Source organism: Balaenoptera musculus, chromosome 7 (genome assembly GCF_009873245.2).
Source record: "Balaenoptera musculus isolate JJ_BM4_2016_0621 chromosome 7, mBalMus1.pri.v3, whole genome shotgun sequence".
In the NCBI taxonomy this organism is placed as follows: Eukaryota; Metazoa; Chordata; class Mammalia; order Artiodactyla; family Balaenopteridae; genus Balaenoptera; species Balaenoptera musculus.
The window spans coordinates 5,834,050-5,860,156 of record NC_045791.1 but is presented as its reverse complement, the minus strand read 5'-3'; the positions used below and the strand labels follow the sequence as shown (position 1 = coordinate 5,860,156).

The following is a 26,107-nucleotide window of genomic DNA, read 5'->3' as shown; positions in this document are numbered from 1 at the left end:
GTTTTAAGAAATATGTAGATCCCGTGTACCCTTTCCCCATTTTCCCCCAATAGCAACATCTTGAAAAGCTATAACACAGTATCACAAGATACTGACATCCATAAGATCAATACACGTTAACTTTCCTTCAAGTTCTATTATAACCACACCGACTCACGCCCCCCAACTAACTTTTAATGCTGCCATGATTTATCCAGGCCCTCACAGAGCCTACACCGGACACAGGACAAGGTCCGGGGCTAGCAGGGTAAACGCACAGGGACCAGCAGAGCCCCCAGCCCCGGCGCCAGCTGAGGCAGCTGCAGCCGCGGAGCCGCAGGCCCCGCCCCTTCCGCCGAAGCCGACCAACAGCCGACCGAGGGCCGAGCCGTCTTCCAACGGCGACCGAGCAAAACCGGAAGTGGGCGGCAGCCCTCCCCTCCCCAGAGCCCCCGCCCAAGATGGCGGACCTCCACCGCCAACTGCAGGAGTATCTGGCGCAGGGGAAAGCGGGCGGGCAGGGGGCCGCGGAGCCGCTGCTCGCCGCGGGAGAGGCGGAGGAGCCCACGACCGGGGCCGGGCCGGCGGGGGCGTGGCTCGGCCGCGCGGGCCTGCGCTGGACATGGGCGCGGAGCTCCGCGGAGCCGGCGACGGCGGCGGGACCGACGTGCATGCCGAGCGTGACGCGCTTTCAGCGGCTGGCGGCGAGCGGCGTGTGCCTGCTGCTGGCCGCGCTCTGCTTCGGCCTGGCCGCACTCTACGCGCCCGTGTTGCTGCTGCGCGCCCGCAAGTTCGCGCTGCTGTGGTCGCTGGGCTCGGCGCTGGCGCTAGCGGGCGGCACGCTCCTGCGAGGCGGTGCGGCGTGCGGACGCCTGCTGCGCGGCGAGGAGGCGCCGTCGCGGCCCGCGCTGCTCTACGTGGCCGCGCTGGGCGCTACGCTGTACGCGGCGCTGGGTCTGCGCAGCACGTTACTCACGGCGCTGGGCGCCTGCGCGCAGGTGGCCGCGCTGCTCGCCGTGCTGTTGGGACTGCTCCCCCGCGGCGCGGGCACCGCGCTGCGCCTGACGCTCGGGCGCCTGGGCCCGGGCGCCACTCTCGCCAAGGCGCTCCCCGTGTGAGAGGCCCGGGGCCCGCGCCGTCGGAAAGGACGCAGAGGCCGCCCCCGGGACGCGCCGTCGGGAAACCACACGCAGCCGGCCCAGGGGCCCTTCGCTCGCCAGGCCAAGGACTGCGCCCGCCGTTCCCAGAGCGCGCGGGGCAAAGGCTGCTCTTTTACTGTGCCAGCGAAATCTGTAAACTGAGCAGCTGTTGGAAAACTGAGACATGAGCTGTTTCGGAAGCTCCTCAAGTTCAGCGTTTTGTGCTATACTCGGCAGCAGGTGCTATGAGAACTAAATTTTGTCCTTGAGTTGGTGACATACTGTGAAGCATTTATGATAAATTGCTTTTGCGTTAACCGTGGTCTTAGATTACCCTCTGCTGAAAAAGAAAAAGAACACTAGCTCTTCCGTTTTAGTTAACTGCCCTTATTACTTTTCTCAGACTTCTGTTCCACGTTTTGTCACTTTAAAAAATCCAGTGGTAGACTGTAGTAGCTACAGTAAACTTGTTCTCTTCGGTTCTTGGAAATTATTTTTCCGTATTCTTCAATGTGAGTGGATCCATAAGAGTTATCAAAATAAATACCGACTTTAGCCACCGGAATTTTTAAAAGTACTTTAGTTAAGACGGTTTATCTCAGTTTTTTCTACTTTCAGTGGAGTTGTAAACATGGTGCCTTATAAAATTAAAGGAAAATTGGTTCTGTATTAGATGAGGAAAGCGATGGACCAAGAAGCATCCAGTAAGAAGTACCCAGTAAGGTGCATGTAAATGCTGTGAGAGGTCCGTGGGCAGAACCGAGCTAGGGGACTCCTGGGAGACAGACGATTCTACGTGCGGTTTCCCTATTTGATTGAAACCATGGATTTCTACAAGGCCTAATTTTTCATTCCTAATTTTATGATCTGCTTTTTAACTATAATTTACACTTTACAGTCTGATCTTCATGCAATGCAAGGTGCTTTTCATATCGTAATTGCCAAATTTCCTTCATTTTAGGTTTAGCACTTAACTTTTGTTTAGGACCTTATTACTTACCTTAATTTATTGCCAGCAAGTATGGGCTCAATATTCTGATGAGTCCAGAAAACTACACGTTTTCTCACTAGCTGTATATTAACTAGGAAGTGAACTATTTAAAATGTTTAAATCCTATGCCAGTGGTTCTCCGTTCACATGAGAATTACTTGAGGACTCAAACCTCAGATCAACTCAGTCTGTCTCTGCGGGGGTGGGGGTGGGAGCCAGGCATCAGCATTTTTTCTGAGCTCTCCAGATGATTCCTTTTCCAGCTAAGGTTGTGAACCACTTTTCTGTATGTTGGATTGCATGATTTGAAAATAACTGTCTCCTGGGGCTGGATTCCAGTGTTGCCGAAACTGGCTGTCAGGCAGCAGTAGAGCCTTGCCCCTTTGTCCGACCTCAAAATTTAGATTTTTATCAGTGTCCTAAGCCCTGTTCCAAGAAGTGGACACTAAAGTGACCAACATCCACACTGTAGACTTACCCCAGCCCCCCATATTCTCTAAGAATGCTGCCTTGTTCCCCTCTCAGTAAATAGGTTTACCTACCTCAAGAGGAACAACCAAGGGGGTGTTTGTAAAAGCAAATCCACTGTTTTCGGGGAGTGATTTATTTTTTGACTGGAAAACTTGTACCATTGGCTGCTCTTTCTACCCCCCTGTTAAATCTGCATTCTAGTTCTAAATTTCTCTACAGTTTGCATGGCTGAAGATTTCACAGTGTTGACTTTTATGTTCATGCTACTGTATTTTTAAAAATTGTTTTCCCAACATTTTTTCAAGAATTCACTGTTTGTTTGGAAATCTAAGCTTTTATAAAATTCAAAGCACAACATCTTGTATGTATTTTGACAGTGATACTTTAAAATGCATCACTTACTAAGTAATGCATTGAGTTTTCAGTTTTCTCTAAATGAATTCATCCTCAAAATGTGATCTGGTTATCTGCTTACTGAGGTACTGTGTTTTTCAAGTTAAAGCCTTGGAATGTTACGATAAAGTTCTTACCACATAAATCTCAGAAAAAAGGAGCCTAAATCTCTGTATGGGTTTGCTCTCTGGATCCCTTTTTAGCTTCTTAGAATTTGATTACAACTTCTTTTTAAGATATGCCAGTGGAGGGCAAATAAAGAATATCCTCAAACCTAAAGCAATCCTGAGTCTCCTAAACATGTGTTTAGAGCAAAGTGCTGATCAATAGGATGTTTTAAATCGCAAAGTAAAGAGAAAATCTCTTGTAGTCTCTAGGTTCTAACACCCTAAAAAAGCAGTGTGTGTGTGGTCAACATTTTATCTGCAGAGATAACTTAGCACTTACCATTTTTTAAATTAATGGAGAATCAGTTAGGAATTTTTTATATACTCTCCAACTGTGTCAGTATCCCTTTCCTAAGCAACTACTGACACTTTCCAGCACCACTAAATCTGTCAAGGAAACTTTTCTCCTATGCCAAACTGAAGCTGGCAAAGTAATGAGACGTTAGGGTGGCCACAGGACAGTCCTTTGAATAATAAAAGCTTTCTTTTTATAAAAACAAAGTAAGCGGTCAGTATACAAAGTATGCTGGGGTTATCTCAAACTGAACTTTTGGCTTTCAATTCAAACTGGGCCAAATGTTCCATTTATTTAAAACTAAAGGAATTTGTTGTGGATGAGAACTTCCTGGCTTTAAGTTGGAACAATCCTCTGCCTTAAAGATTGGTGTTTCCACATAGCTAGTGTGGAAGAGGAAGAAATTATTTAAGTTTTGCAAAACTGTTTTAAGAGATATTTTGATCCATTCCTTTTCAACTTAGAACAATTTGTGAAATGATTTACAGTATTCAGAAGGTATGTGTAGTTGATTTCTGGTTTATGTCAAGTTCCTCTCATCAGAAAAAGGCAATTCAAGTCTAAGGTGTGATTACTAGGAGATGCAGCCAAGGAAGACCCCTACTTGGACATCCAGATTTTTTTTCTCCGGTGTATAATTTTCCATCTGCCACAGTAGATCTAACTAATAATAAGGCTTTGAATCTCCTTCAAACCTTGTTATAGTTTTGAAGTATTTTTCACTCTACTACAAAAATATGTGTGACAGAATGGCTAGATAAGAATTTGTTTAAAAACAAAAAGTTCACAGATGACTTTAGATGACTTAGAGATTCCCATCAAGTATGCTCACAAATATAAGCAATAATTGTACACCCCTCAGCAGACCGGATGCAATGGAAGCTAAGGGTTTCCTTAAGGCAAGCACTTGACGACTAGTTGTTTTCTGTTAATTCTTGCGTAAATCACATTCTGTATTCATACAAAAACAACTTTTTCTCTGACAAACTGTACATATAGAAACAAATTTCCAATTGGACATGAACTTAAATTTGTGGAGGTTCCATGTCTTGTGACACTTTAAAAAAAAAAACAAAAAATTCCAGCTCTTATCTTCACAAGCCCACGTGGGATTTAGGGCAATTTGGGCGGACAGGACAAAACAAGGCCAGCTACTCTGGGTAGCCAGCTACTCTGGCAGCAGTCTCTTCACCTTGAAGACATCAGGGGCTCCTGGGATTCAGCTGCTCCAGAAAGAGTTCAGGGCTACACGGTGCAGGTTTCCTTTTGTTTCTCTTGGAAAGTCCACAGAAGTTCTTAAATACTGTCCAGAGAGGCCAAGGGGTATTGAGCCCCAACTTCTACCGACCCCTTCCACCCCCCCTTGAAGCTCCTCGCCTTGGCGGGCCAGAGTTCATGTTACTCCCTCTACCCCAGTTACTGCCACTCCGGCCCCCTCTAGAAGGGGTACCACTGCCTGGAGGGCCCCCAAAAGGTTCATCTCTGTGGTATCCATCATGGTGATCTCCATCCAAGGAGCTGGAACGTCCGGACTTTGGCACTCTCTGAGAAGGTCCAGGGCCCCCTCGGCCTGAAATGAAACAGTGGTTTTACATGTGACTTTTTTTTCCATCAGAGACTGTTAACAACTCCTGGTACAAACTTTTACTCTATGATGACAGACAGTGGAACACTTCTTTTTTTTAAAAAACAGAGTTCTGAGGACATGAGCACAGCCCTCAGAGCACTGAAAGCTGTGCCTCTGCTTTTCTGCACCACCATCTCACTCCTGCCCCCCCTGAAAAGAAAACCCTTTCCAGACCATACTCCCCAAAGTCTTTGTGACTCTGGGCATAAGCCGAATTCCTCCTGGGTTCAGACTAAAAAAAAAAAACCACAGAACCTGAGAGAGGACAATTCTTGCTGCCACTGGGGACACCCTTCAAGGGATCAGAGCAGCCACTACCAGAGAGCACATTTGCCAGTTAGAGCAAGAGTCTCACAGATCAGCAGAGAAAGCACCGGGGCAATATGAAAGAGCGCTGGAGTGGAAAATGCGAACAAACCAGAGATTCCTGGAAGCAAGGGGAGGAGAACTGCCTAGAGGCTCAGCTTGCAGTCACCCACCGAGAGCTCCCACTGGCTGTACCGCAGCTGGGAGCACGTGCCTTTGCACAGTCGAAGCCCTGGAGGGTAGAGTGGAGAAAGGACCCCCAGTACCCCAGTCGGGGACAGACAGAACAGGCACACACTGGGATGGGGCTGGCCTGGAGATGAGGCTTCCCGTGACCCCTGCAGCCTTCTCGGCAGGGCTGTGGCATCCGTAGATCCTGAGCTGAAATCACCGGCCTCACTTACCTTTGCCTCCTCGATCCTCAGAAGGACCCCCTGGGGCTTCCATTTCTCTATGCTCAGAGGTTCCTGGCCCATCATGCCAGGGGCGCTTTCGGGGTGGTAGGGATGCCATGTCCATGCCTTGGAGAGAAGAGGACCGCTCTCTGCTAGCCGGGGAATGCCCGTCGTGAGGGGGATGATCAGGGCGGGGAGCATCACGGAAGTGTTCATGACCTGGCCCTAATACAGAAAACACAGACCCAGAGGGCTAAGAGTCTGACCATCTCATTCTATTAAAGCACAGTGTGACTAAAAGCAGACAGGAATTATACTGTTAAGAATAAGTGGCAACCCGAAAACCAATATTCACTCATGCAAGAAACATTTCCTGAATACCTAGTCACGTCATGAGTACACAAAAAGGGTCAAGATTAGAAACCAACGTACCTCCTGAAACAAGAGGAGGCAGGGAAGGGCCAGAAAAGTGGTTCTCAGACTTTTTAGTTTCAGAGTGTCTTTACACTCTTAAAAATTATTGAGGATCGCAAAGAGAATTCATTTATGAGAGTTCTAACTACATTTGCCATGTCAGAAATGAAGACTGAGAAAACTTTAGTTCATTTAACTATATTTTCCAAAAACAAAACAATTTAGTGAAAAGAGTGGTATTTAGACAAATCTCTTTAATATCTGGCTCAGTAGGAGAAAGCTGGGTTCTCCCATCTGCTCCTGCATTCAGTCTACACTGTGGGTTGAAGATGTGGGTTGAAGACAATCCAGCCTGCCACGGAGAGGTGAGTCGCTAAAGAGAGAACCCAGGGGCTTCCCTGGTGGCGCAGTGGTTGAGAATCCGCCTGCCAATGCAGGGAACACGGGTTCGAGCCCCGGTCTGGGAAGATCCCACATGCCGCGGAGCAACTAGGCCCGTGAGCCATAACTACTGAGCCTGCGCGTCTGGAGCCTGTGCTCCGCAACAAGGGAGGCCGCGATAGTGACAGGCCCGCGCACCGCGATGAAGAGTGGCCCCCGCTTGCCACAACTAGAGAAAGCCCTCGCACAGAAACGAAGACCCAACACAGCCATAAATTAATTAATTAATTTAAAAAAAAAAAAGAGAGAACCCAGTGGAGCCCTGGGAGAGTCCTCAGACCACACTCTGTGAACTGTGGGACCCAAAGCCACAAGCAGCTCTGCTGCCTTACCTGGCTCTCTATTTCCATCCCAGGAGTCTGGTTTCCGACCTCCTTCAAAGCGAGGGAACTCATCAGGAGTGGGAAGTAAACCCTTCCTTCCTCCTACACAATAGAACACAGCAACGCCGCACTCACAGACTATTTCAGGGGTGTCCACAACAACCCACCTCTCCACCCCTGTCCTTCCCAGACCCGGGGTTCTCAGCTCACCTCGTGGGGTACCCCGACCTCGACCTCTGAGATCTCTTCCTCGGGCTGTTTCATCAGAAGCATCAAAATTCTCTTCTGGTCCAAAGTCTTCGGGACCAGGAAAACCATCCCTTCCTCTGGGGGGAGCACGGCCCTCATGTCTCGGGGGGGCTCCTCGTCTGAAGCTGTTAGGGAAAAACAACAGAATATCCACCTAATGGAACACCTTGTAGTCCTCAGTTCATGTTTCAAAGAAGCATAATGATGTGAGAAAATATGATACAATGTTAAATGGGAGAAAAACAAAATAAAAGTATGTATTTTTTTAAGTACCCATTTTACAATCCCAATATGGCACGTGAAAACAGGCAAGAGGGAAAAGTACCAGAATGTAGGGTTATTTTAACTTTGTTTTAGGCTTTTAGGAATAATAGCAGTGAGCATTTTTTAGGTGCTTATATCATGCCAAGTGCTTTACATGTATTATTTCATTTCATTTTATCCTCACAACCACCTTATGAAGCTGACACTATTACTTCCCTGGCAGTCCAGTGGTTAAGACTCCGTGCTTCCATGGCAGGGGGCATGGGTTCGATCCCTGGTCAGGGAACTAAGATCCCGCATGCCATGCAGCACACCAAAAAATGGAAAGAAAAAAAAAAAAAGAAAAGAAACTGACACTACTATTCTACCCATGTGTACATTGGGGCTCAGAGAGGTTAAGTCATTTACTTAAGGACACACAGTAAGTGTTGGGATTTGAACTCAGCCAGTCTTGACACCCAGCCCAGGCTCTTTACCATTGCCTCCCAAATACTTTTCATATTACCATTTATGTTTTTATAATGACTATTACTTATATAATCAGAAAAAAGGGGGGCACAGATTCATGCCTGCTAACTGTACCCAACTTGTTTTGGGGCATCTGCTCTGCCATCTGCCCCGACCCACCTCTACTCAGGGGCAGGCCTGGTGGCCATGAACTTCACCAATGGCCCCAGACCACAGCTGACTGGTGTACTGGTAGGGCCTCTGGCTTATGGGTAGCCCACCCGCTGGCAAGCTGGCAACCTGGTGCCTGGGCTGGTGGACAATTTCACCACCTCTCAGAAATCCTGGAACTGGGAAACTAAGTCAGCCAGGAGTGTTACTGAAGCAGGACCATTAATGAGGGGGTGCCAGAGCTGTAGCAGAAGCCTGTGGGGAAGCAGGAACAGGGGCCTGCCAGCAGGAAAGGTGCGTGAACACCCAAGAGATGCCATGGAAACGAGAAAGGATCAGAAGGGGGAAAGGGCCTGGGCCATCTGCATGAACTGCCTGCTCGTGGCTTCCTCTCAGGCCAGGCCTTCTGCTTTTTCCTGAGTTTCCACTCAGTTATATTTCACTCCAACATTTTATTTCGAAAAATTTCAAACTTAACAGTAAAGATGGAAGTATAGAGCAACAAATGCCCATACATCCTTCACTGCGATTAATTAATCAGTTCTTAAGATTCTGCCACATGAGCCTTTGTCTTTTCTCTATCCATCTATTTATAAATTCATTTTCTAAACCATTTCAAAACCAGTTGTGACGTGATGCTTCACCCCTAAATCCTTCAGTAAATTTCTTCTAAGAACAAGGACTTTCTCCTACATAATAACACTACCATCACTCTAAATAACATGTAATATTATTTAATATACAGTCCAACTTGAATTTCTCTTAAATTTCTCCAATTGTCCTCAAAACGTCCTTTTACAGTTGTCTTTATAGATTTCAGTCATCATCACACACTATTATTTAGTGGTCACGTCTCTGGTCTACCTTAATCTACAACTGTCCCCCTCCTGTGTTTTATCTTTCATGACCTCGACTTTACTTATTTTTTTTTTTTTAATTTTTACTGAGATAGGCCCCAACATTTTTGAAGGACCCATCCTTCGAAATGGATCGTTTTACAGAACGTTCCACAATGTGAATTCACGTGATTGCTTCCTCATGATTAGATTCCAGGTGAAACACTTCTCGCAAAACGTCTTATACCTTCACAGGGATGCCAGTCTGTCCCATTGTTTATGATGCAAAAGTGGTGTGGCAACAAAACTTCATTGTTGCAAAGGTACACTTCCTCCTTTGCAATTAAGTAATCTGTAGGGTGATACTTTGGCAGCATGGGAATATCCTGATTCTCCACAAATCTTTTGACTCAGTGGCTTTTAGCATCCACTGATGATCCTTGCCTGGATCAATTATGACACTGGGTGCTTAAAAGAAGTGGTTTTCTAATTCTATCGCCCCTCCTCCATTTATAACTTGGTGTTTTACTGTAAAAAGAGCTTTCCTTTTTTCACTCCACCGTTCCAGCTACTAGCTACCTTTTTAATACCCTTCTTGTCCTGAGGTAACTTAATGAGCCATGCTCCTGCAAGCAAAGGGGGTGTGACCCAGACGCTGGCTGAAATAACCACCTAAGGTGAGCGTGGAACTGACATGGGGAGGTAAGTGGGGCAGGAAGAGTATCCGCAGAGGGCACTACTGCCCTGAGACAGATTCGGGGAAGACTCCCCAAACACGGCAGGACTCTTTTCTTGTCCAGGCAGCCACTATACGACTGCCCTAGCTACAAAAGGACAGGGGGACTCTCATGTGCCCTCATTAGAAAACAGTTCCTGTTACGGACTGAACGTTTGCGTCCCCTGCACCAAATTCGTATGTTGAAGCCCTCTCCCCCGAGGTGGCTTTGGAAACGGGCCTTTGAGAGCTACTTAGGTTAGATGAGGTTCTGAGCCTGGGGCCCCAGGGTGGGCTTAGCGCCCTTGTAAGAAGAGATGCCGGCAAGAGCTTGCTCACTCTCTTTCCGTCATGCAAGGACAGAGGGAGACGGTGGCTGTCTGCAAGCCAGGAAGAGGAGCCCCACCAGAAACCCACCCTGCTGGGCCTGGATCTGGGACTTCCAACCTCCAGTACTGTGAGCAAATTGCTAGGCCTGGATCTGGGACTTCTAGCCTCCAGTACTGTGAGCAAATTGACTTCTGTTGTCTAAGCCCCCCAGTCCGTGGTATTTGTTACGGCAGCCCAAGCTGAGCAGCACACCTCCTAATGAACTGACCCCTGTCAAATACATCTCCCCCTTTAACAGATTCAATTTATTCAGCAGCTACTGAGCACCTACAGGGCGTCACCACTACTGCTCTAGTTTCTGAGGACCTGCCTTCAGGAAGCTACCGTGCTTCTGGGAGATACAAGTAATACAGAAATAAGTATACCACTTAATGTCAGGCAGTGCTAAGTGCTATGCAGAAATATAAAGCAGGGCAAAATAAAGGAACAGGAGGAGAGACCTAAGTGGAGTGAGCCACAAACATCTGGGAGACTGCGCTCCAGGCAAAGGAAAAAGCAAGCACAACGTGGACAGGACATGTTTGGCACATCTGAAGAGGAGCACAAGCTGGAAACAGCATACGAGTCTAGGTGTGGGTCTGTCACTGACAGATGAAATACGACAAACTGAAGCACAGTAAAATCTGAAACTTTGCACAAGATACAGAGATTCAAGAACTCAATGAAAGTTATGTTGATGCCAAAGCCATTGGAAACGAGGTTCCTACAGACTTGTGAACACTTGGATGTCACTGAGAGAGCTCTTAAATCTTTTTATTAAAAACTCCCCTCTGACAGCTGCTTCCTTTAACCCCTCTACCTCACCCTCCCTGGCCATTTCATCAGCCACTCTTTTCTAACACACACCGTGAGAACGGAGATTGCCAACCCTTACCTCAATGACCTGCAAGCGACAGGCATGAGAAGTATGACGGGAAAAGACACAGGAGAGAGGACTGAGGCAGGAAAGGCAGGAGTGCTGGACAGCACAGCTTGGGCACTGCAGTCGGACGGCCCAGGCCCGAAGCTGCTCTTCCACTTACCACCTATGGGGCCTTCCAAAGTCAAGAAACTGCTCTGACTCTCCGTGTCATCCCTTATCTGTAAATGCTGACGGTAACACCTGTCTCACAACTCACTCTAACAGTTAAATGAAGTAACATCTGGCACAAGGTAAATACTCAATTATTATCTCATTGATTATTCTGAGTCTCACTTGAGATTTCACTAATTCTTGTTTTTTTCCCCCTACTTCTATTCCTTTTGTTACCCCAAGCAAGTTGAGTGTTCAAGCCTGACCTCAACCTAATTTAATAGCAAGATTATTTTCCAGTTTAATTGGATTTTGTTAAGATCTTTAGGCAATTACACAGAAACTATCTACTCAATAATTCCTTTATTCTCAATCTAGATATCTGTCTCATATTTCGTCATTCTAACCAAGAGAACCTGGAGATTTCTATTCAAATCCAAGAAACTCTACAGTACACTGCCCACCTATCTGTTTAAAAGGACCAAGAAATAAGCAAAAAGAAAAAAGATTTCTGAATTGTAGAGACAAAAAAGAACCACATAAATGTTAAAGGCATATATATATTTTTAAGTCTAAACACAAAACCTAGAGGAGGGAGGGTACTCTCTCCCCAAGTGAGAGAGGAAAGAGACTTTTGTGGAGAGAACAGGTGGAAAGCTCCAGGGAAGAAGAAACGGACCCACGAAGTATCCATCCCACCTTTCTTCTCTGCGCCCTCGAAACCGTGGGTCCTCAGGATCCCGGGGGAAGCGTTCGTCTCCAGGTCTGCGGCCTTCCCACGCCCCTGGAGGGCCCCGGGCCGCGCCCCGGCCATCCCCCTCACTGAACTCCCTGTGATCAGGAGGAAACGGAGGCCCAGGGCCCCCACGCCTCCACTTCTCTTCTTGCGGTAAAGGTCCTCCTCGCCCCTCAAATTCACGTAACCGGTGGCCAAAGCGCTTGTCGGGGTGGAAGTCATCTGGTCTGCTGAAGTCATCGGGGAAGTCGGGGTGAGGGCCGCGCCTATCAGGGGGACCCCTGCAGTCCTGGCCGCCCCGGAAAGGACCCCTCTCGGGACCATGCTCGGGCCCGCTGCTCTGCTCGTGCCGTCTCTCTGACATTGGGCCCATGTGATGGTTCGGAGGACCACGTGAGTCACCTAAAGGAAACAAAAAACTGATTTTTACCTTATCTTCCAGGAATCCTGCCAACGTAGATCTGATTTTCAGCATCTTAAAATTTCAGAATGCATTCTTTTATTGAGAATGTTTTCCCTCTTTGGTTCCCAGCATACTTAGGAGACAAACGTCCCTAAGGCATCATATGATGAAAAGAACAAGGGCTCTGGGGGTGCAGATTTCATCACTCATTAGCTAAGCAACTCGACCTAGGGCAAATTATTAATCTCAAATGAGATCAGCAACTCAGTTGATGTGAAGATTCATTTAGCAAACACAAGAGAGCCTCACAGGCATAAGAACGAGCTTCCCTTCCTGCCCCCATTCCTTCAGTGTTTTTGTTGGGCCCACTCCCCATACCCAGGGAGAAGGCAACAGGGAAAATTCATGCTGAAAGTCGGGAAGCCAAGTACAAGGAATTCACCTCTGCATTTGTAAAAGCCCGCAAGCTCACCACAGGGCCACAGGCCTACACTGCCATGATGTCTCTCCTTTAACTCCTAGTTCATTTAACTTGATTTGTTAACTCATACTTTGATTCTTAACAAAATCCTCTGTAAGGTACATGGGAGCATGGGCCTCTCTAATAACAGCTTGGTGACCAAACAGCCTTGCTGTACTTCAGTTTCAGGGTTTATATAAACACTTTTTCTGTCCCTTTCTGTGAATGATATCCCTCGTCTATAATATCATCACCATTCTTTGCAGATAAGAGTTTGGAAACCCACTAAAGATTTTTTAAAAATATTTTAATATATGTAATATATTCAGAGTACTGAATAAAAATGGAAAGCGGCCAATTGCACTTAGTTTACTTTGAAGGGATTTGTTTTCCTGGCTACTGAATGATTATTGCAGCCATTGTAAATGTACACCTATTTTCTGTCAACATACAATTTAAATCAAATATTTTTTTTAAAGTAGATAGCAAAGGGACACTCTTGCTTCTAAAACAACTAACTTTTAAAAATGAAATTCCTCCACTTGCCCAGCTCATGCCTTTTACTGCGTTTCCCTGGCAATCAAGACGAACTTCCTTTCCTTACAGCACAGTCGGCCATAATCTTTACCCTTCTAACATCCTTCCTCTCTCATTTTTACTCATTTCTCATTTCAATTCCTCCTCACCATTCAACATGTTCAAAAAACTTGCAACTCTTAGTATAAAAATACACCACTAGAAGGACTCTCTCTTCTTTTAAGCTTTCTCTGTCCCCTCTACCTTCCCTTCTTTCCTTCCATTAAACCAGTCCTCTCCATGCTGAGGAAAGCGCCTTCGAAGTTGCCTCTTTGTTCAAATACCCCAGGCTTCTTTCCTCCTGGTAAACAGCCCCTCACTTCTCAGTGTGATCCTGCCGCTGATGGCTCCTTCTCTGACTTCATGTGGCTTGGACTTTGTGTGACCTCAGACACAGCAGACCTTTGACCTGAGGAAGCTGAACACATTCCATTCGAACTTACCTATGAATAATAATCCTCCCATTACCTCTATCTGCTTAAAAGTACCCTGGCTCCTCCAAAGAAAGAAACCCACCACTACAAATTAGAAGGGATGTGGCCCCTGGTGATGGGCGGCAGCATTGGTTAATCCAGTAAGGATGGCAGGGCCAGTTTCTCGGCTCTCCCTTCTCCCTTTGGTCCCTGGGAGGAGAAAGGAGGAATGTGGGGGGGGGGGGATGGTGAAGAGAAAAGGGGAAAAGCAAGGAAGAGAGGGAAGTAGGTGGAGACAGATACAAGGTCGGGGAGAGGGAGAGAGGCAGGCTCTCGGTTTGCTGATGTCTGTACCTTGTGGGAAACAGACTTCTTTTCTTAGGGTCCCCAAATCCAGAGCTTGGTTCTTGACGCTTTCTTTCTCTTTTTCCCTGTTGGCCACCACTTCCATACGATGAGACTAAAATAAACATTCTCCTAATTCCTTTACCTCTCCCTTTCCTACCTCTAGTAACTCATGTAAATTCAGGACTAAGCTTTAAATTCCCAAAGTCCGAGGGCTGAAAATGCTGACAAGGACTTTTCTTAGTCTGATCAAATGGGGGCAAGAAACCTAACATGTACCACAAGGTGCTGTGGGCTTAGCCAATTAAAAATGAAAAGGGGTCTAGTTCTTTGTAGTGACGTCTCCACAACGCTCATGATTCTCTGGCTTGCTCCCCCGTGAAAAGGCGCACTGAACGTACAACTCCATCCATCCATCCACACTCCCTCCCAGTCCCGCCCTGTAACTCTCCACCCAGTAGCTGCCCACTCACCACACTCCTGCTCCAGCTCCTCCTGCGCGTGTGAGAGCTGAACACCTCGGCAGAGCAGGGACTGCGGCTCCTGCGCGTGCCCCCTTCCAACCCTCAGGGGTGACTCAACTTCCACAGAGCCTCATATCTCAACACTGACAAGTCTCACCTCTGTGCTTGTCATACTATCAACAACCTGAGGCACAACACACTGGTACATGGCTTTCTTCTTTTCAAAGGGTACGGAACAATGTAACCAGCTAAAGAATGCAATATATGACACAATTTGAGGGGAGGAGGGGGTGATATTAAAAACACCGTCAAAATCTCTGAATTCTTTATCCCATCAAAAATTTAAACTGAGACAGTTCAGCTCTCTGGGAGGCTAAAAACATACGCTTGCGTTCCGTTAGCACACTGGGAACCACTCCCACTCCCAGGAGACGGACAAGGCCGGCCTGTGGCTCAGGCCCTGCTCTTGGTGGCTGTCCAGGGGTCTCACCGCCCACTTGTGGTGGCGAGGAGCTGCTTCCTCTGGGCAGGATCTGGGCTATAACTAAAGCGAGTCTACGAAAACGACATAAGACAAAGCTATGACCTGAGGTAACTAGGCTCTTAGTTTCCCTAGAGGTTCCAATGACCATTCTATCAATTACTTACCAGCAAAACCATTGTTAAGATTTACCCAAAGGAGATAGAAGATGACCTCCTTTTCAGCCAAGCAGATATTTACCTTTGTGAGGGCCAGGTCCTTGTCCAGGGTTAAGAGGGGGGAGGCGACCTTGTGCTCCCTGCTGCCCTAGGCCTGGTATCAGGGGTGGGGGGCCTGCGTTCTGTCCTTCCTGAAAAGATGTTTTTAAAGCGGGGGTGTGAAATCAAAGGCTTGTGCTTCATGAACAGCAATTGTATCATAATGTGACAAGCTAAAAACACTAGGTTGCCCCAAAACTTCCACGAGTAAATATATACCTAGTGACATTATAGCAAAATTGTCATTAAATTGGGGGAAAGGAGATACTTCTCTGACCATAATAAAAGGAAACACTTATATTTTAAACCTGCTGATAAGTTTTATTTAAAGCTAGATCTTTACTTGTAATGCCAAGCAAGAACCTCAGTGGAAAATCAGAAATCATAACATAAAACAACCACACTCTGCACAAAGGCGGAACTTCTAGCAAAAGTAAAGACCTGGAAACCCGCCAGGACAGGTAAACTCTGCTCTCGCATCCATGACCCCTTTCCAGCTATAGAAAATATCCATCCTCTCAAGAGGTTATGGGCAGGTTTAAAAGGCGGGGAGCAGGAGAATAAGAAAGGGGTTCCTGATGAGCAAGGTGTTCACACACTGCTTTCTCCTTTCACTCCCTAACCTCTACCGTCTAACTCCCCCGTGCTCAGCACCCACTGCTCTTTCCCAGCTACGTTACCCGGGACGTGGGTTCGTGGGCTCTTGCAGCTTCTGTCTGACGCAAACCTGCTGCTCTGCAACCCCAGCTTGTCCCCAGTCCTAATATTCTGTATTTTTACCTAGCCGTGTCTAAATTCAGATTCCCCACACTGCCCAGTGACCTTGGATCTGGTCTCCTGACAAACAAACAAATAATCAAATATATATCTAGTCATTCCTTCATATAAAAAATGCATTTAGTGACTGGACCTACCATGAGAATAGCAGAGTTTCAAAACCATCAACAGCAAAAGTGCTTTCACATTCCAAACTAGCTACAAGAAAGAGCAGCGTTGATCGGACTCATTTACAGCACTGCAGTTATAAATTGCCGTCATTAACTCAATACCAGTAATTTCCATATTCCTTTGTTTCTTGTCCCTTTTACTCAAGGGCAGCTCTTATCAACATCTTTCATGCTATTACTGTAACACCTGAAGGCAATTCCATTAAATTTAACCAATTAAAACAACTGGTTTAAAATAACTGACCTGGGGGACTTCCCTGGTGGCTCAGTGGTTAAGAATCTGCCTGCCAATGCAGGGGACACGGGGTCAGCCCTGGTCTGGGAAGATCCCACATGCCGCGGAGCAGCTAAGCCCTCACCACAACTGCTAAGCCTGCGCTCTAGAGACCGCGAGCCACAACTACCGAGCCCGCGTGCCACAACTACTGAAGCCCGCGCGCCTAGAGCCCGTGCTCCGCAACAAGAGAAGCCACCTCAATGAGAAGCCCGTGCACCGCAACAAGGAGTAGCCCCCGCTCGCTGCAGCTAGAGAAAGCCTGTGCACAGCAACGAAGACCCAAGGCAGCCAAAAATAATATATAAATAAATAAATAAATAAATAAATGAATGAATAAATAGCTGACCTGGTCAAAGTGAAGAAAGTCAGATATCAGTGTAAGAAATATAAGCAAAAAAAAGAAAAATACAAGCAAAGCTTTTTATCAGACAACTTCTGAGATGTGAAATGCCCTATAATATATTAATCCTCCATTCTCATGCCACCAATATTTCTATAGGTCAATTAAATTTTTAGAGCCATTTTGCTTTTCATGTATAAAATCTTTTACTATATGACACAATAAAAACTTATTAAATTGTCCCCAACAGACCTGTCCTCTGGAATATGACATGTTTATATAATTTCAGTCACAAGGTGATAGCTAAAGTTCATTATGTTTTTATCCTCCAAAATGAAAACTGTTCATTCACCAACATAAGGTTAGGTAGGTAACTATTACAAACACACACAAATATACTCTGTATTAATAAAACATATATTACTTTTAAGTCTTAGGACAGTTCTGGATGGTAAACCTAGATTTATTAAACATCCTAGATTCTGAAAAGTGCCCAATAAGCTCTGGAAATAAACTCAGATGCCATCAGATTCTTCATTGGTATGACATTTTTAAGTTCTGCTGAAGAGGAACATATAATCTAGTTATTTTAATTCAGTGAATCCAATGGCCACCTTCCCATTACAGACTCTCGGAGGTGTTGTGTGTTCTACACACAGCATCCACAGCAGGCCCTTCCACAGGAATCGAGTGCCTTGCAACACCAGCTCACTCAGTCACTCACTTACTTTTGGTCCACGACTGACTTCAAGGACACAAACCCAGTTGTTCATACCCAAATAATGCTTTCAGACTATGAAATTCAGAAAAATGTAAACACCACAGAGCCAAACAGTGTTCAATCCACTCACGCCCATGCAGTCTTCTGTAATTCAGCCCAAGCAAACTGAACTCTCATCATACCACCTCTCAAGCACAGCTCAGAAAATGGGTAAAAAAACTTGGCTGACAGTAACAGAATCCTCTAAAAAGGGCCAAGAAAATTTCTACAGAAATACTCCCTCCTGTAAATACTTTTAGATGTGAGCTAAAAAAACCAACTTGAACAGAACTTCATCCAAAGGGTCACCATTTGAAAATGCACAATTCTGGACTCAAGAGATCTCTAAAAGCATTCACTGAAATGAAAATAGTGAGACCATAGTCTGCAGTATACTCATGAGTTAAACAGCCCGCACTATCTTAGAAGTAGAGCCGGCAGGCAGATCCGCAGGCAGACAGGAGGTGGCTCAGTTGTCTGGCAAGCCCATGAAACACCAGCCTACGAAGGCAACAGCCCAGAAAACGGAGCAGGACAGGATCAGAGCCACCCATGCTCCCTCCTCACCCTCCTCAGGGCCACAGCTCTTTTGGGGCCCTGGGACAATTATGAACTGTATTCAACAGGGAGTTCACCTTTTCTGGAAGAACCTCTATTAAAAAAACATAGGTTGAGAAGTAAAGATTCATATTGCGATGTATTTGGTGTCTACTTAATTACTTTAAGTACTTAATTTCTTTCTTCAGCCATGATGCTATTCTCAAGCCACCATCACTACTTGAGAGATATCTATACCAGCTGTGACTGCCTTTCTCAGCATTTGGAAGTGCCACCTCAGTGCAGAGTGTATTTCCCCAAAGTGTAATGCCTACAAGTTGGAAAGAAATAATACCTGGTTGAAGGGGGCCCGGGGCCCATCACCTAGCAGAGCTGTTTTCTGCTGCTGGAATGGTATTGGCCCTTGAGATGGATGTGGCCCTCTTGCCGGGTTCTGCTGTCCCTGAGGTCCAGGGGGCCCTTGCATGCCACCCTGGGGTGGAGGTCCCAAAGAGCCCTGGGGCGGCCCCTGCTGACCTTGTGAGCCTGGAGGCCCTCGCAATTCCTGGGGAGGGCCCAGCATTGATCCTTGGGGCGGAGGCCCCTGCATGCCTCGCATCTCCTGAGGACCTCGCATCTCCTGAGGGCCATGTCCCAGCAGTCCACTTGGAGGATGAGGTCCTCTCATCTCTTGAGGCGGGTGGCCCAGCATCATCCCTTGGGGAGCAGGACCCTGGTTCTCTCGGGGGCCTGGAGGACCCTGCATTCCTCTTGGATTCAATCCCATCAGAGGTCCCTGAGACACAGGACCTTGGATCCCTTGAGACCCTGGCCCACCTTGCATCCCATGAGGATGGGGAGGTCCTTGCATTCCTCTGGGACCAGGTGGTCCCTGCATACCTTGAGTACCAGGTCCCTGAGGGCCCAAGTGACCCTGGGGACCAGGTGGGCCTTGGGGGCCTATGTGACCTTGTGGGCCAGGTGGGCCCTGAGGACCCATATGGCCTTGAGGACCAGAACTGCCCTGTGGTCCAGGTGGTCCTTGAGGTCCCAAAGGGCCATGAGGTCCAGGATGCCTTTGCATTCCTTGGGGCCCATGCATGTCCTGAGGCCTCGGCAACCCCTGGGGTGGGCCCTGGGGCCCTTGTGGTCCCATGAATCCTTGTGGCCCCCCACCTCCCTGATGCAGTGGAGGACCTTGTGGTCCCATTTGTCCTTGGGGTCCAGGGGGTCTAAACTGTCCCTGTGGACCTGGAGGCCCCATTTGAGCCATGTTCATTGGCATCTGCTGAGATGGATGAGGCTGTTGAAAACCTTGAGGGATCTGAGACATTGGACCTTGTCCTGGAAAGGGCTGGGGTCCCAGGAGAGGGGTGCCAGATGAAGGAGGAGGCTGAATTTGCTCAGCCTGTTTCTGTGCAAGTCTTTCAATTTTAAGTTGCTGGAAAGAAAGGAAGAAAAAGCATGCTGATAAAAATGCCAGAGCCCTTAAAGATGACAATATTGCTATCACTTATTTCGTTAGGGGAGCCTCAAAACAAACATAAGGTATTGATTGACCTCTAGAGTCCATATGATATTCAGATGTTCTGAAGGTACTCAGGCTTCCAGACTCTAGAATGCTTCTTTTTAGGTGCTGGGAAACAGCAGTCAGGACTATTTATATCCATCTTGATCAGGGAAAGCCCAACAATTTACTAGTGTTTTATCATTCTTGGTAGCTGCCAAAGGTAGGGAAAATAAGAACAAACCACCTGCTCTAGAGCTGACAGAAAAAAATTTTTTATCCATGGATAAGTAAGTGAATCCAAATTAAAACTATGTTGGTTTTATCTTGTCTATTAAAAAACGTATATTCAACTTAGTTCTACTTGCTGCTTGACTGATCTGGTTTTAAAAGTCTAAGAAACAGGATTCTTTTAGAAACTAGCTTCCTAATGCAGCAATAAGAAATGATATTGCTCATCAGACCCATCTGAGAGTCCCTTCCCTTCTCCTTAAGAGCATATCAATAAAAAAAACGTTAATCACTACTTTCTTAGATCATCTCGAATCCCCCAAAAGAGCGTCACACACCTCCAGAAGCTGTGGGTTAGTATACTGTAATGTGGCCATCTCTTGTTCGATTTCTGCTTGTGTTTTTTTCTTCTCTTCCAATTTAATGTCTTCTTTTCTGTCATTCAATACCTCATTCGGAGCAGGAATTGGAACTTTATTTTGCATCCAAGCCTTGGGAAAGAAGAGAATATTAAAGTATACTCTAAGTGTGTAAATTACAACGACAGAATGAGAAAGCCATTCTATAATGTCGTTGGCTCATTCCAATCTGGTGAATAACAAGTCGGCTCAGCTGGTAAACTATCTTTATTTCTAATACTAATTCTTAGTGACACAGGAATGGAGTCAGGCAAGCACATCACTAGGTAGAAATTGTTAAGCTGATAAAAGCTGCAAGATCTCACATGTTGTTAAGATGCAACACCTGCCTGCCTCTTCAAAAGGACACGTGTACTCTCTGTTGAGGGAACAAAGTGGAAGACAGACAGAATATGTTGAAGAGGGTCAACATACTCTCCCTGCTCCATGTCTCTTTTTTCCTTCTTCTGATAGCTTGGAATGCTAACAAGGAGGTGAGAATAAAAGAAGACCTAGAGAAGATTCATGACAAACTCAGGACTCACTGCAAAGCAACAGATGGGAACTATGTCTAATAATGCCTGAAATATGTGAAGAATGCTCAAAAAGTATCTGTAGTACAGAAATACCTTCAACAGATGAGATAATCCAAGAGAAACCTATTTCTGCACTTCAGTTAGACTTACCAAGCAGAGTCTCCCACCAAGTGGGCAGGGGCGCACTTCTAGTTACTCACCTGCTGAAACTGAGCAGGAATAGGTTTTGCATAAGGAACTTTCTTCTGAGGTACTTTTTTCTGATCCTTTTGCATCACCTCCTCCATTCCCCAATCTAAACCTGGAATTGTCATTTCAATTTCGTTTGATTCATCTTTCCCTGAAACCATAAAGAGAAGGAGTTAGCCAAGGAAATAAAAGAAAGTGGTCACTTCATCAATGAACACATTTTTGGAAGAACAGATTCTAAATATCATGCAGTTTACATCACTTTTATCAACAATTCTCAACATACATCCTTTTGGCATTTTCAACATAATTTAATATCATGATTATAAGAAATAGGTAAAATTACAGAAAAAGTAAAATTTATAGGTACAACTTCTCTTACCCATCTGTTCTTGTTCCATAGCTAATTTTAGTTGTTCTGGTATTCCCATCCCTGGAATTACTGCCAGGCTATTAGGTTCAAGGTCATCTATACATAGGAATACAGCCATTGTCAACAGAGATTTTATAAATGTATCACGCCAATAAAATTAACACTTTATAAAAATGAAAATTATTGCTGGCGATTTATAAATCCATAAACTATAAAACTAAAATTCGTTTTGCAAAATCTTCTCAACACCTAACAGTTTTATAACAGAATATCAGATTTCAAAGCCGGATAAACATGCAGGAACCTCACCGTATTCCACTCCATCTTCAGACATTCCAGGCAACAGGTTTAGATTGTATCGATCTCGCATTTTATCACCTGGTCGGTTTCGGGTCCAAAATTTGCTGTCAAAATAAAAGTATTTGGAGGGGGGAGGAGAGGAGCATGGTTTCGGTGTATTTCTGGGCACTTAACAGTACTTAGCAGTCCTCTGGCAAAAACAACAAAGTTTTACAAGGCCTTATTCTAAACATTTTTAATGTAGAAAGATATTTTTTAAATTAGAAGGCAAAACAAAATTCAAATAACAAAGTCATATTCAATACCCAATCTCCTTGTAAAATATGTATTTATAAACCACGACAAACATGTCCTTAAGAGTAAGTTAGAAAACAAATTAATACATTCCTATATGAATAAAATATACATTTATCTCCTGCTGCTCCATAAATACAGTAATTCCTTGTTATTTTTGACATAAAGCTTACCTAGTATGGTCATTTGAGCCTGAGCAGAGAATATGTCCAAGAGGATGCCAAGCCAGACTCCAAATCATTCCTTCATGGGCCATCTCCATCCCACCCACTTCTTTCTCTACCCTGTAATGGCACCACAGAAAGTAGTCTTTTTCACAAAAGTTACCCAACCCCTCCCCCACCAAAAAAGACATTTTCTTTTAGTGCAACACAAAGCTACCAAAGTCTGTTACTTTGAATCTGGTCAATTCCACATGTTTCAGAGGTACTGATTTGTCATCAGTAATATAGTCTTTTATCCAGAGAGTGCCTCAGAGGGGAAATGCTCCAGAAATGACCGCACCACAAGAAACAAGGAAGTTGGGTCATACTCTCCCTTCATGACTTCCATAGCCAAAAAGAGAGATGCTAAGTTTTCTATCCCAAACTGGGTTTACAGATACAGGACATATGAACACTCAGAAAAAATACAAAACACTATCATTTTTTTCAAGTTCAGGTGCTCTCTTCATAAAATTTACAATTTCTTTACATAGTAAGTGCCACATACCCGACATGCCAGAATAACAAAGAGCCATCAGACCCTCCACTGGCAAAAAGTCCTTCATGAACAGGATGCCAGGCCACAGCTGTAAACAAAAACACGGAGAAGGACAAAACTATTAGGATCTCGGAACACTACAGGTAATAGTCAAAATGAGAAGCATATCATAGCCGCTGACCTGTAGCTTCTTTCTTATGACCTCGGAAGACTTGAAGCTCTTCTTTCAGGTTTCGGATGTCGAAAAGTTTACAGAGGTGGTCACGTGATGCTGTGAGTAGCCAGTTACCGTTGAGATTTAATTTCACTTCCATTACTGTGTTTTTATGGGCATGACTACAAACAAAGTACCAAGAAAATAATCTGTCAGAATTCAAAACAAGTATAAATCAATATAATGGCCATTTTTCTTGAAAAGCACATGGCAGTCAAGATGGCAAGAAGTTTGGCCTAGAAGTAATAAAGCACGTAACATTATAGGACCATGGTTAAAAGTACACGTGAAAGAAATAGGTCAAAGACAGAAAGAAATAATGTTCATTATCTAAGCACAGCTTTCATTAACTAGTTAAAATAGTAGAACTTCAACTGGATAGAAAAGTGTATCTGTGAAGCAGGGGAAGCACCTGAACACATAAGTTAATATTCGATAAAGCTCATTAAATTTTAAAAATTCAATGAAGCTGCTCTCATTAAGTCAAAGCATTTCTAAGAAGGACACAAGATAGTCTGAGGGTTGATTTGAACTAAAGGCCCTGCAACCGCTGAGGCCTGCACAAGGCGCGTCTCGGAGGAGCACCCTTCACAAGGCGTTCTGCTTGGCTGTGGCCATTGGACTTGCGCAACAAGGCAGCCTGGCTCCGACCAGCTCACTCTGGGTATGGCTCAGTTCCCAAGCAGAGGGACCAGGATACAGCTGCTTAGTCAAAAAAAACGTTAACAACATATTCACAGAACTGTGAATGTTTACAGATAATTCAAAGAGAAAATTTTTTATGATGTGGCTGCATCATAACTAAATACCTCAGACAAAAAATGAGAACTGATTCAAATATGAAGGGAAAATTTCTCTATAAATAGATGTAGTGAGATGGAGAAAGCTGGCCTGTGTCTAACAAATGGCACACACGTCGGGACTTCCCTGGTGGTCCAGTGGTTAAGACTCCGCGCTTCCAAGGCAGGGGGCGCGGGTTTGATCCCTGGTCGGGGAATACGATCCCACGTGCCGCGCGGCCAAAAGTTAAAAAAAAAAAAAAAAAAAAAATGGCACACATATCAATTCCATACAGTGCCAAAATGTATTACGATGAGGAAACAGCAAGCTAGAACGGTAGTGATAACCACCTCCCCCACCCCCATGATTCCCAAATTAAATTTAGATGTATGTGGCAGAACAAACATCAAGCCTTATTTTATTAGGAATTTAGAGAGAAATCATATTTAATAAATAAGAAGCCTCTAGGGATAAGTCCATCTGTTGTCTACACTACTTTTTCAGGAATACATGAGAGGAAAAAAAAGCTAAAAGTTAAAGAATACAGGCAGCTTTGCTTCCCTTGGTTTAGGGACCAAGGTGGGGTTCCTATCACTTACAGTGTTGCAAGACTCTGCCCAGTCTTGGGATCCCAGAACTTGATTGGCTGTTGACTATCTTTACTTCCTGAAACAACTAACCCTTTTGTTGGATGCCAGTCTACACACTTCACATCAGCACCGTGCCCTGTCGGAAACAAGTTAAGATAAAAACCTAATCAGCATAGATATTTAAAACAGGACTCCATTCTAATTTAAACCAAAGTAGAGAAACCTATTAAATGTTTTGATCCTAGTACTCAGTCCTCTTAAACTTTCAAAAAAAATTCTCTTTGGTCTTTGTGTCTGGAAGACTTCCGGGTACAGCAACCCCTCCTCCTATGCCACAACGCACAGGGACCATTCCTCCTCTCCTGGAACTAAGCTCACCTTCTCACCTACTTGCTGGTAGGCCGGTCAAGATTTCTGGAAGCCCCTGTATATAAAGCTTTGCAAACTTTTCATGATCTTCTATGTATTGTCCTAATTATTAGAAACAACGCTTGTCATTCACTTTAGCTTTCCTGCTTTGAAGTAGTCCCTATAGATCAAAAGTCCTAAATTCAGATTCAGACACCACCACTTTCTAGATGTGACAATACGAAAAGTGTTCCATCTTTCTGATCCCATTTACTGAAATGCAGAATGGGAAAAATAATCCCTGCTTCACTCACACATATGTCAGATGAGATGACAATAAAAGCTCGTCTATCGAGTGCTCACTATATGACAGGCAGTGTATCGAGCACTTATAAGCACCACCTCTTTAAATCCTCTCAAAATCCTGAGAGAAGCTAGTCAACAATAACAGGAGCTGGAATCTGAACCCTGTCTGTAGGAATAGAGATAGTTCTCTTAACCACTGTGCTAGAGCATGAGGTTGCTTCAAAAACGCAACAGATTAACCGTTACTAAAAATTACTAAAGTGAAAATCAGAATTTACAAAACTGAAAAAAATGAGCATGATTTTCGAAAACTTGTTGCGGTACAAAAAGAGCCTCAAGAGTATTTTATATAGCAAACGCACTACGAAGCAGGTGAAGAGGGAGGTAAACGGCATTTGAAACAGCTCCTTCTCTAACCAGGATCAAATCCAGCTTCCATGGAGTATGAGGTGGGAAGCAGGAAGGATACAGAAGAATAGGAAAATAGGGAAGTAGGGAAGAAGGAAGAGATGGTTCTAGAGGCGCTGGAGAGTGAACGTGCACCACGCAGAAGGGAAATTCGCATCTCAAGTAGGCAAGGACTTATCTAAAGCTCATCCCAGTGCTGGCGCTCGCGAGATACCAACTCGCTGGAGAAGTTTGGCAACGTGTATTAAAAGCATGGAAAAAGTACATATCCTGCAACCCAGTAACTCCACATCTCAGAACTGATCATCAGGATACAATGGGTGTCCAAAAAAGATTGGCATATAACGATGTTGACGGATATAGTTTATTTTTAAATGCTCTTGAATAGGAAATATACTACAGAATAAATTTCAGCATGGCGTATGTGCTCAATGGAATATGATGCACCTATTATAAATGCTTCTATAGATAATTTAATGGCATGATTAAAATGTTCATGATACTAAGTTTATTAAAAAAAAACAAACACCAGTGTGTACAGCATTCCTGATGCCATCACTGTAGAAGGCAAACAAATTAATAACGAGTGACTGTGTGTGCACATCTATATAGAGAAAAAAAGGCAGGAAGTCTAGACACCAAGCTGTTATAATATTAAGCTGGATAGCAATTTTAAGGTGATTCTTATTTCTCTGTGTGTCTTCTGTTTTTATATTTCCTACAATAAATATATATTATTTTGTAACTAGGATCTGAAGGTGGGAAAGGGGAAAGAGGTCTCGTTGTTGCCTTAATTTTTTATTAAGAACTGAGGATGGAAAAATTGGACAGAAATATAATTCAGTCCCCCAGCCCCTTGCTTGCCTTAAGAACTTTTAATGTTATTAACCATTTTATCCTTAAAAGATAT

General features: G+C 44.9%; 2 protein-coding genes across 6 annotated transcripts in view; one reads left to right on the top strand and one right to left on the bottom strand.

Annotated features, from left to right (window-relative positions):
• The first annotated feature begins 20 nt into the window (after positions 1 to 20).
• Positions 21 to 3,370, top strand: SFT2D3 (SFT2 domain containing 3). The gene has a single exon (XM_036856930.1). It carries the CDS (start codon positions 441 to 443, stop codon positions 1,095 to 1,097), a length of 657 nt encoding a protein of 218 aa, XP_036712825.1. The 5' UTR covers positions 21 to 440; the 3' UTR covers positions 1,098 to 3,370.
• A 983-nt stretch (positions 3,371 to 4,353) lies between these two features.
• WDR33 (WD repeat domain 33) overlaps positions 4,354 to 26,107 on the bottom strand; it is a 99,405-nt gene continuing 77,651 nt past the window's right edge. For 2 of the 5 annotated variants that reach the window (XM_036858586.1, XM_036858587.1), the window contains 15 exons: positions 24,145 to 24,271; positions 22,733 to 22,887; positions 22,561 to 22,639; positions 22,023 to 22,133; positions 21,565 to 21,659; positions 21,265 to 21,351; positions 20,894 to 21,033; positions 20,098 to 20,250; positions 18,377 to 19,462; positions 15,144 to 15,252; positions 11,725 to 12,163; positions 7,152 to 7,315; positions 6,951 to 7,043; positions 5,773 to 5,988; positions 4,354 to 5,005 (listed from right to left, as the gene is read on the bottom strand). In XM_036858586.1, the coding sequence (XP_036714481.1) occupies positions 4,776 to 5,005; positions 5,773 to 5,988; positions 6,951 to 7,043; positions 7,152 to 7,315; positions 11,725 to 12,163; positions 15,144 to 15,252; positions 18,377 to 19,462; positions 20,098 to 20,250; positions 20,894 to 21,033; positions 21,265 to 21,351; positions 21,565 to 21,659; positions 22,023 to 22,133; positions 22,561 to 22,639; positions 22,733 to 22,887; positions 24,145 to 24,271 (3,284 nt within the window). In that variant the 3' untranslated portion in view covers positions 4,354 to 4,775. Of the gene's footprint in view, positions 5,006 to 5,772; positions 5,989 to 6,950; positions 7,044 to 7,151; positions 7,316 to 11,724; positions 12,164 to 15,143; positions 15,253 to 18,376; positions 19,463 to 20,097; positions 20,251 to 20,893; positions 21,034 to 21,264; positions 21,352 to 21,564; positions 21,660 to 22,022; positions 22,134 to 22,560; positions 22,640 to 22,732; positions 22,888 to 24,144; positions 24,272 to 26,107 lie in introns of those variants that run through there. The other 3 variants (XM_036858588.1, XM_036858589.1, XM_036858592.1) reach the window with 3 other exon arrangements.